Raw genomic sequence first — 10,787 nt, 5'->3', positions numbered from 1 at the left:
GTCTGTCCTACCGACTATTCATCACACTTCTACCAGGAGAACAACATCTGTCCCTGGCAGGGAGAGCCAGGCAGCTCTTTCTGTTTACTGGTAGAGATTATGTGATGAGATTTATTATAAAACAACTTTAACTTACATGTCTTTATTTCCTTCCACTATTGTGCTGTTGTAGTTACTGTAGTTAACTTATAAAGGCAATCAAAATCACCAAATTTAATGAGGAAAAGTCACAGTTTCTGCTGACCATCCAGTCTTCAGTGAACTTCAATCTGAAAACAGCATCCCTCTCTGGGAGTGAGAGTCAGACAGGGTCCTCTATTTACTGATCGTGATTATGTGATTATGTTATTTAGAGTAGAAAACTTCTCTTAGTGAGTCTCCAGTGCGCAAATGTTTTGAAATGTCAAGAGAGAAGTTCATGCAGTGGTGTGACACATATGAATGTGGAAACACTGGTCCTGTTGCCTGAATCCACCTGTTAGAAATAATTCTCACAACTGCCACAAGAAAAGGAAAAAGCATCTGATTTATTGAACTTTTTCCAGTTGCATGCTATGTTAGATTTTGGTAGCAAATTACAAGTGTACAATGAATACAACGAATACAATGAGCACATTATTATTATTTAATAGATCATTTACTTCTTCTCTAAAATGCCCAAATATTTTAGTTTATGTTCTCATTAATGTGACAAAATTACACTAGAAATCATAGTCCCATCACTGAAAATGTTACTTAAATAAAAGCGTGCAAGTATAATCAGGAAAATAAAGTTAAAGAATTAAAAGTATTCTGCAATAACTGTGACTGTTGTTCTATTCTGATGTCATCAGGTTTTTGTCACTTGTGTATTAATGTAGAGCAGGAGTATTGATGTAGTTGGTGAAGCTAAATTGTAATTTACTGAAGCAAAGCTGAGCTATAGAGATAAAACCAGGTTCAGGTTTCATCATTTTCCTTTGAACTCCAACCCTTTAAAACATGCAGGTGGATTCAGATTTAGCCTCCTACTGATCATGTTTTGTTGATGAAGTCGTCTCCAAAGTCGATCATATGTCTCAGTGCGCTGAGGGTCAGAGTGTCAACATCATCTTTGTTCTCGATTTCATGACTGTAGTTCTTGACAGGAAAGATGCAGTTCATCGGGATCCCTACTGCTGCACTGAAGTCTTTCATCTGAGTGTTAAAGAAACATTTCAGTTCATAAATCAACATGAAGTTTGGACCTCATGTAATCTTTGACAGTATTTGGACTATAAAGTGAAACTCCATGAGTTGTGTACAGACTGAATGAGACACTCACCTTCTGCTTCAGGTATGTGCTCTTGTACACATTCCTTAGGTTCTCCTCAGTTTCACCACAGGCTTCATCGATCTTGGTGATCATTGCCATCTGGGGAATCCCTTCAGACAGAAACACACTCAGTCAACTGAGCTCATCTTTTTTATTGAGTTTCTGTTGATAAAATCCAACAAACTCAAACAACTAAACATCCCGGAGCTGTTCCAGACAGAAGAGACAGAAAAGCTCCACTTCAAGTCAAAAGTCTGACTTCAGTCAACCTCAAAACTTCAGAGATCAGATTTAAATGTGACTCTTCAAACCCAAATCAAAGCTAACAGGATACCACTAACTAAAATCACTTTGTAAATGTAATTTCTTTTGGCCTTTTCATGGCTTTATTAGGACAGCATTAAGAGGTGACAGGAAACAGGATGAGAGAGAGCAGGGATGACATACAACAGCCAAAGACTGCACTTAAAAACAAACTAAATTAAAGCTGCAAGCAGCGTTGAACAGGCCCTCGCAGTCCACTCGCACCAGGGCATGCTGCTGTCGGTGCGTGCCATGTAGACTTATTCAGGCCAACACCCTCTACATGTGTGAGCCATTTGGAGTAGATGGCAGTGGTATGTTGAAGTTATAAGGACTTGATGGTTTGGCATGGCTTTTTTAGTGGTGGATTGGTAACATCTTCGTCAGCTATTCTCAGAAGGGCATTGGCAATAATTGTACCAAGTTTTGTGTTAACCCAACCAACTGATGTCCAGATATAAAACACTTCAATTTAACCTTGTGGTCATCGCCCAAGATTTCGCACAGAGCCTAAGGGGCTCATGGGGAAGTAGTAACTTGAGTTTCATGTCATTAAGACACACCAATGTAGAGATATGAAACACTTCCTGTTTTGACCAAAAGGTACAAAGAAAGTTGTTATTTAATAACTTGAGTATTGTGTGGAATATCAACAGTTCTTTTTATAACTTTTTGTCTGGAGTGCCTGTGATGTAGGGATCTATTTCCTTATGCACAGCTATACAGTTAGTGAGGTACTATGACCTTTTTCCCATGTCACGTTCTGTGTATTAGTCCGCCAAGCAGAGCCAAGAGTTGAGTGCTGTTCAAATAAATGAGTTTTAATAGAGAGTCAATAGAAATACTACCTCTAGGCTTTCATTTACTTCACAGGGTCCACAGATGCTGTGTACAAAGTGTGGTGCAAATCGGTGAAACTGCCTGTTATGAGTTCGAAAAAGTAGGTTAGGGTTTTTGAATGTGTGATAAAGTATCTGGCAAAATGCACTTCCCTTGTGTTGGGCCTGGTGCCTCCATGCACATGTCTCAAACAAAGAGAAAGGCCTGTAGGTGAATCCAGAAGCCTAAACTACTAATTCCTCAGCCACAAGGGACTACATAACAAAGAACATGGAAAAAGGCCGATCAGGTGTGAAAAACGTGACAAGGTTGACCTGCCCCAAAGATGTTCACCCAGTCCCTATTGGCTGTGAGCCGGAAAGCTACGGCAGGATCACAATGACGTCACTCCCACGTTCAAAGATCACGGAGCATTCCTGCCCTCCGTATTTCCCTGGAGCTTATGTTGTGAAGAGACTTCAGTTTCATGCAACCGCTGCCATAAGGGTACAACTTTGAGAAATGTTTTTCACTTTTGCTATAGCTAATTTTAGGTCACTCCTCGCTGAACGAGACAGAGACTGTTTTTGTTTTACTTTCGTTTTTGTTCGGATGTTCGTCATTATTGTTTGGTTCCAAAAACGCTGAATGAACCTGCCGTTTCCTCACCGCCTGCACAAGGAAGGAATAATCTTCAGAAGGAGACGAAATCTTCCCTTCCATTGAGTCGACATACCTCGCGTGCACGTGTAGTGATCACCTTTGGTCGATACAGTCACTGCTGCCATTTTTGAATTAAAGATATATGAATCAGTGAATCTGAATTCATCGCCTTGGAATGACAGAAAGTCACGCCCGGTGTTTCCTGTAGTCTCTCTGACAAGACTTCCTAAGTCACGCCCACCAATTTGTCGGCCGGCTAATGTGACTTCCCGAGCCACATTCGGCCATTTTTGTAGTCTTTATCAGGGACTTCCTGCCTGTTTTTGGCCAGGTGTGATGTATATTCCAAGATGGATGAGTTTTGGGGTATGTTTAGGCAGTGAAAAATGCGATCATTGAGACAAAAACAGTAGGGACCTTGCGGGTTTCCCTGCTCACGCTCTAATAAACAAGGCGATGAGGTGCAGTAGAGTGAGGCAGAAAAACACAGGTGAGGGAAATTAATGGATAAAACAGTAGAAACAGAGAAGGATGAATGAAGGAGATGCAGTGCAGGTGTGGAGGGACGCACAAGAAAACAAAAGGGAAACAAACTCTAGAAAAAGAGCAAAGATGACACAAACACCTAGAAAGCACGTAAAATGAAACTGAAATTACTTTCCTGAAGTCATGACAGAATTGGACTGACAACTTAAATAGATCTCATAATGCATCAAAGATGAGAAAATATAATATAATTATAATTAAAAATATAGTTTGTAGTTTAAAGAAAGAATGAGCAGATGAATGTTGAATACAATGTTAGTGGCTGGAAAAATGGGTAAGTGATTCAAAATATTCTGTGTTTCTGTTTGTGGTTTTGTTTAGGAATTTCCTTTTCTAGTTTTGATTCCAACTTTATAACAATACAATCATAAAGCAGAAAATAGCTTCTCCTGATACAAATGTAAACATATATTTTATAAATCCTTCCTCTTGATTAATATATAATGGACTCCAATCATTCATTCATAAAATGACTGACAGCCGACCCAGAGTTGACACAGAGTTAAGATTCTGTGTATGTAAGATGACCTTGTGTGTTTGTTAAACTGTTGGTTTTTTAGTTAATTGTAGATTTTCCTAAATGTTGACTGAACTGACTTGACTAAATCCCTCATCCTCCTGTGGAACAGATATTATATTAATCATAGTCTTACCCAGATCCCTGGCTGCCTCTCTGATGTCTGCCATCTTCTGCAGAACTGACTCCTTAATTTCTGCTGAGTTAGCAGAAAGCACACAAACCAGAACATGAACTTTGTCATCTGCAGACGGTTCTGGGTTGTAGCCTGGATCAGCTTCAGACAGTGGAGACACAGGATTGAACTGGAAGACAATTTAAACACAAATATGACACATGAATACAAAAAGGTACTTGTACTGCTGCACTAACTCAATAGTGTGGTCATTAATCACCAAAGGATTAATGACTAACATCTATGGACATGTTTTTTGTTTAGTCATATCAGTGTCAAACACAGGTGAGTTGTACCAGCCTGTTTTTTTTTTGTTACCCTTTGTTGAGACCAATCCTGCAGACCTCTGAGAACAGGACCTAAAAGGCTGCAACCATGATGTTGCTGTTTATACGTCCTGCCTGTCTGACACATTGTCTTGTTTTAAATGATGAATGCCTTTGAGTGCCATCTTAACTATATATAGTCTGGTCTGAGGTTGCTGCTGGAAAACGCAAGTGTCATTCTGTGAGTGAGCATGTGAACACTTGAACTAAGTCCTTCTACTTGCCCTTAGCAATGTAAGTTAGTCTTTCCAGGCTGATGCAGTCCGAAAGTTCACTTATCCACATTTTAAATGATGGAGCATCCATGCTATTCCAACATAGTGCAATAGCTCTCCTGCCTTGAATAAGTCCAAAATCCAGAAGTTTAGCCTGTTTTGATGTTTGTATGAAGTCTTTTGGATATATTCCAAACTCACATAGTTTGACATCCAAAGGAACTTTGTTATTAAACATCTTTGACAAACATTTTATAACATCATTCCAGAAGGTTTGGATTTTTGGACATTCCCACAGACTAGTAGTAGTGAACCAGAGTATGTTTTTCATCTAAACATTTAGAACAAACATCTGGAATATAAGCAGACATATGATGAAATGACAGGAGTTATGTATACTCTCAATAACCACTTATATTGAAGTAATTGAAACCTTGTATTTATTGTCTGTTTCTGTGCTTTTAAACAAGCATCATTCCATTCTGTCTCTTCAATGTCCTCTTGTATATCTACTTTCCAGGCATTTAATGTATCCACTGTTGATTCAGCACTATATGCAACCATTATGTTGTAATATTTGGATACGTGGCCCCTCCCTTCTAATTTTGCAAGAGTTATTTCCCCAAGTGTTGATAAAGGTGGTACATACATTACCTGGCCATATCTTGATGACATATAGCTTTTTAAATGTAAAAAAATGTGTTTTAGGGATTTGATATCTCTGACATAATTGATCAAAAGAGAGCAAAACTCTGTCCACATAAAGATCCATAATTTGCCAGATACCTTTTATATTCCATGACCTAAATTCTCCATCCTTTTTACCAAGTGTAGAATGTTCATTACCCCTAATAAAAGTAAATTGATACAATACTGGCATATCACCTTCATGTTTCAGTGAAGCATACCAAACTGAAATTGTATTTTTTCTTTATGTGTCTTCAATGTCTTAATATCCCAGGAGCATAGATACAGATTTAACGGTGCTAACCCAGGTTGGGGGCACTGTTGTACGGAAGAAGAGCTTTACAGTTTTCTCCAATTGCTAAAACACAATTTTGCAATCTAGGCTGTTTTATCAAAATACTTACCACAATTTACAAACCCACACACCCAAACTGCAAAATATCTCATATATCCTCCAAAATGAAGCATTGCAACTCCAACTACATATAGCATTACCAGAATCAAACTTTTGCACGAGGTTGCACATACTTCAATTGTATTTCAGATTTGTGTCTAACCAACTACACACTGTTGGGCATATGGAAAAGTACTCTCATCTTTAGTATGCTTTGCCATAATACCAACATTGTTCAAACTGTAGAGAATTCTTCAGATTGTTTACATGCACAGAAATATTTGCAGATACACACACATACTATTGAAATATTTTTTTTCTTTTTTCACCAAACAAGTCAGTGCAACATGCACAGCAGATATATTTATATTAGAGTGAAGAAAACATGCTCACAAAACAGTTAACCAAAAAAGAAAACTGCAGAGACAGAATATGACACTGAGAGGCTGCTGTGGCCATGACCTCCTCTACCAGCTCCTCCTTTCACTCTTCTTTTCCCTGTCATTCTCACCCTCCCTCTTCCTCTTCCTCTCTCTGCAATGTCTTCCAGTGTTGTTGGAAAAAAAGCTCACCTTTGGCCTTTAGTGCTTACTTCCTGATTGAAGAGGTAACAGTTACGGTAACAATTGTTTGGCCAGGTGGCACATGTAGTGTCATTTTAAATGGCAGTGTTTTGAAATTGCAAACATGTGACTTTATGTCAGATTGTTGTGTCTTATGCAGAGAACCATGTTCAGTGCATTTAAAAAGTGCCATTTTGAATAGCAAAATGTGTGTAAAGCAGAAAATGTGTTTGAAGTTTTGGAGACTTGAGAAGAGGTTTTACTCTCTGTGTGTGAAATTAAATATTTTCATTTTAGACCTCGTCCACACGGACGAGAACAATCTTTTTTCCTCCGTCTTGTTTCAAGAATATTTGCAGCCACACGGATCCACTGAAAATGATTCAAAACGCTGTAGTTCATATTCCAGCCTATAGGGAGCGCTTGACCTTCACCAAAAACGGAGAAGAAGAGACAGAGCATGCAGTAAACAAACAGACTGTAGAAGGAGAAACCAAACACAACAAGAAAGGACAAAAATGGCTACTGCAAGTAAACCAGAATTGTTCGTGTGGACCGTTAATGAGGTCGAACTGCTGCTGCAACTCACACTCAACTTCAAGGTGAGTAAGTTGCGAGAAAGGCACGAACACAAGCATGTAGTCTGCCATTGTTGTTGTTGCTATGAGACGTTATGGGGTTCAGAGGTTGAAGGCAAGAGGTCGAGGGGTGGGGCGATGGTGTCATCAGGCGAGTTCAAGATCAAGCAGCGCTGCGCAGTGCTGCCTAAATTGTGATGCATGCTGGTTAAAATGTGTCCACGATGACCTGGATGGGAGTGGTTTCTGCTCCGCATCTGATGTCACATGACCTTAAGTTATCGCAGGAGCAAGGCAACTGCAGAGCAGTTGTGCAGTTGCTCTCCGGGTACTGCGCGACCCCAGACCCACCTTCATGACGTCAGGACTTCGCCCTAATTGGCTCTCATCTACGCCTCACGGTAGAGCTGCCATCTGCCTGAACACTGTTTTCCCGAGGTGAAGTTACAGTGTGGGCCGGTGTTGTGCTCGGCGATGGGTCCAGGACAGGGCGAGTCGGAGCAACCAGAGCAACAGTTGGGTCAGCTGGGTGGGCCATGGCGTCAACAGACAGTACCGTGTAGCGGTTGGAGAGGTCCAGGTGACGTGGCGAGGCAGACCGGGCCGCCCAACTGTTTCTGCCTAAGACCAACACCTCGGCCCATGACTCCTGATGGTTAGGAGTTGCGTTTTCTGATTTCTCCACCCTGAGACCCATTTTGAAAAAGTGCATTTTCAGGCACTGCGTTTTCAAGATCTGTGTGTATGGTTGGCCAAAACAATGCAATACATGTGCATTTTCGCAGAAGAGCTTTTTAGCGTGGACGACCTTTTAGTCTGTTAGCTACTGGAAACAACTGTAAACACCATATGATGCAGGCTGTTATTTCATCTGTCACAGTTAAAAATAATCTATCGAGAATGATGGGTTGTCCTCATTAGTGCCATAAATATTTAGAAGATTTAGTTTTTGTGACAACTTGGATAGCTTTTGTGATTTGAAAGGTATTGTGTACCCTCATTTGTGTATTAGGGTAACTACAACCCTTGCATGGGTATTATAGGAATCATGAAATACCTGGCCTGGCCATCCTTTGCTCAAATAATGTATATCTGAAGCAGTCAAATGTGATTCCTGCAGAAAGATTATTTTAGATTTTTGATATTTTATCCTGTTTAATATTTGTTTCAGTTTGACCAATTTTCTCATTCCCTGGACATTCCAACTTCTAATGTTAATATTCAAACTACTTTTCTGTTTTGTCTTGTACGTAAATGATTATTTCAGCAAAATGTAAAATTATGAAATTGTAAAAAACAAATAATCAAATAATAAAAATGATGCAAGCGCGCACACACACAGACTCCTCCCCAAGACCTACTGCCTAAATATTCACACACACATACACACACACACACACACTAATCCAGGAGCAACTAGTCAGCATAACTTAACTCAAGCCCTCAATAAAGCAGTCAGTGCCTGTAAACCATGCACTTTCTACTTGATAAAGTAATTTCTCCCTTTAGAGTATAGGAATATATGATTTAACCATGGTTAAACAATAACCACTGGTCTAATAAACATCAACGATGTAATATGTGAATAAAATCCACCTAATTATAACTGGTCTACCTGCTAAACAAAAGAAGGTGTGTATAGAAAAATGAAAAATAAAAAATGTATGTGCACTTATTCTACACACATCAGAGCCATATATCAATCAATCAATCAATCAGACTTTATTTTTAGAGCACTTAACATACATCGTAATGTAGCACAAAGTGCTTTACACCCCCCCATACATACACACACACACACACGCACACTTGTATCCAGCTACTTAAACAGAGTAAGTAATAATAAATTAATAAATGGTAATAAATAGGGCCGGGACTCGATTAAAAAAATTAATCGAATTAATCAGAGGCTTTGTAATTAATTAATCGAAATTAATCGCATTTTAATCGCATATAAATATTTGACCTGAGGACAGTGAGAAGCATTTTTTTTCACATGGATTTTAGTCTACCATTGAATAATGACTGAATACAGAAGCTTAAGCAACAAAACATTGTTTGTTTGTTTTTTTTCATAGTTTATAGTTGTAGTTTTCATTAAGGTTCTTTAGTCTTCTAGTTTCAGCTTTATAATTTATATTTGATGTTTGAGTTAGTCTGTTTAGTTATTGTATATAATTCAGCCTTTAATTGTATTTGTTTCTTTTACCTACCTCATTGTTTTTGGATTTTGATTTATGTCAAGTGGCTGTAACACTTTAATTTCCCTTTGACATTAATAAAGTACTCTATCCATCAACCAGTGTCTCATATAACTGGCAGTTTCAAAAGTGGTATTTTTATTAGGCCCACTCTGTAGTAGCAGCTATATCTACATACAAATTTAAGCTAATCATTTTGACTAATCACCATACTTTGGTTTTGTAGAAATTGCATTTTTGCTGTATCCTGTGCTGGTTAAAAATGACAAAAGTAATAATTCAGAGTAATGTTTCTCTGTTACTGTATTTGTTTATTATTGAAGTTTGTCTTTTTCATCCCTCGGGATCAACTCGTCTCCGTCCTCCTCACCCTCCGCCATCTTTCCATCAAGTAACGTAACTCACTGAAGCTAACCTGTCTGTGTTCCCGTGCAGCAGAGACGTTGTATGCAAGGATTAGTCCGTGGTGTCACCGTCATACGGAAGTGCTTCTGTCGGCTCCACATACACGGCCATGTGTGGCGGTGGCATCACCGACTTATCCTTTCATTTCAGACCGCAACAGAAAGCTCCGCTGCGCTGAACTTCAGAGGTGTTCATAAAAATGTAGCTTGTGTGGACGCTACCGCGCTACTTGGTCAATAAAAGAGCTAAGCTACTGAAAAGCTATTTCATTCAGAAAGTAGCGACGCTACCACCACGCTACTGAGAAATGTAGTTAAACTAGTAAAGCGGCATTACTTGTAGTGACGTTACTGCCCAACACTGCATGAACATTAGTTGGTGCTCCAGTATAATCGGTACCCCTGAAACTCATCCAGTGAGAAACGTTCCGCAGTGCAAAGATTATTGCGATTAAAATGCTTTTATTTTTTTAACACGTTATTTTTTTTATTTTATGGTAATTAATTAATCGTAACTAACGCGTTAAAGTCCCGGCCCTAGTAATAAATAAAACAAGGCATTAACAACAGGTATTGCGGAACTTAGGAAACACTATCATCAATGTATTTCACTGAGGAGACACTAGAGGCAGTAAAATAAGATTAAATAATAAAACACTATAACTAAGACTGATAAAATACTAAAGGAGATTAAAAGTCTAAAACTGCTGTGAAATCAATAATATAAATGAGTAAATCGTGAATACAGTAAAACAAGATAAAACACAATTTTAAATAATAGAAAAGTGGTGATTGAATAGATAAATAGAATAAAACCAGGTTTAAGCAGAATAAGAACCAATAAATGAATCAAGTTTAGCTAAAAGCCAGCCTAAAAAGGGAGGTCTTAAGTTTGCTCTTAAAAGTATCAACATTATCCAGTGCCCTCAGGTCCTCTGGGAGGCTGTTCCACAAACGTGGATAGTTAAAAGGTTAACTATAGTTAGAAAAGGCCGTGACCAGAGGACCTGAGGGTTCTGGAGGGTTCATACGATAAAAGCAAATCTGATAAATAAGTTGGCCCATAGCCATTAAGAGCTTTAAAAACTAATAAAATGATCTT

The 10,787-nt window shown here is 38.8% G+C and overlaps 1 protein-coding gene across 1 annotated transcript; it reads right to left on the bottom strand.

The window, feature by feature from the left end:
* Positions 1-754: 754 nt before the first annotated feature.
* On the bottom strand, positions 755-10,058 carry LOC115587648 (interferon-induced protein 44-like). Its single transcript, XM_030427570.1, has 4 exons — positions 10,023-10,058; positions 4,279-4,447; positions 1,304-1,404; positions 755-1,176 (listed from the first exon to the last, which is right to left on the bottom strand). Exons 1-4 carry the CDS (start codon positions 10,056-10,058, stop codon positions 1,015-1,017), a joined length of 468 nt encoding a protein of 155 aa, XP_030283430.1. The 3' UTR covers positions 755-1,014.
* Between the last annotated feature and the right edge of the window lie 729 nt (positions 10,059-10,787).

The sequence above is a fragment of the Sparus aurata genome, chromosome 9, assembly GCF_900880675.1.
Source record: "Sparus aurata chromosome 9, fSpaAur1.1, whole genome shotgun sequence".
In the NCBI taxonomy this organism is placed as follows: Eukaryota; Metazoa; Chordata; class Actinopteri; order Spariformes; family Sparidae; genus Sparus; species Sparus aurata.
This window is presented reverse-complemented; position numbering and strand designations above follow the sequence as displayed.

Bases quoted from the DNA above. Each gene is read 5' to 3' on its own strand.
- LOC115587648 (XM_030427570.1), bottom strand. From the start codon at position 10,058: ATGTTCATGCAGTGTTGGGCAGTAACGTCACTACAA. The intron at 4,448-10,022 runs GTAATGCCGCTT...ATTGTCTTCCAG, and splicing joins GGGCAGTAACGTCACTACAA to TTCAATCCTGTGTCTCCACT. The intron at 1,177-1,303 runs GTGAGTGTCTCA...TTTAACACTCAG, and splicing joins GCACATACCTGAAGCAGAAG to ATGAAAGACTTCAGTGCAGC.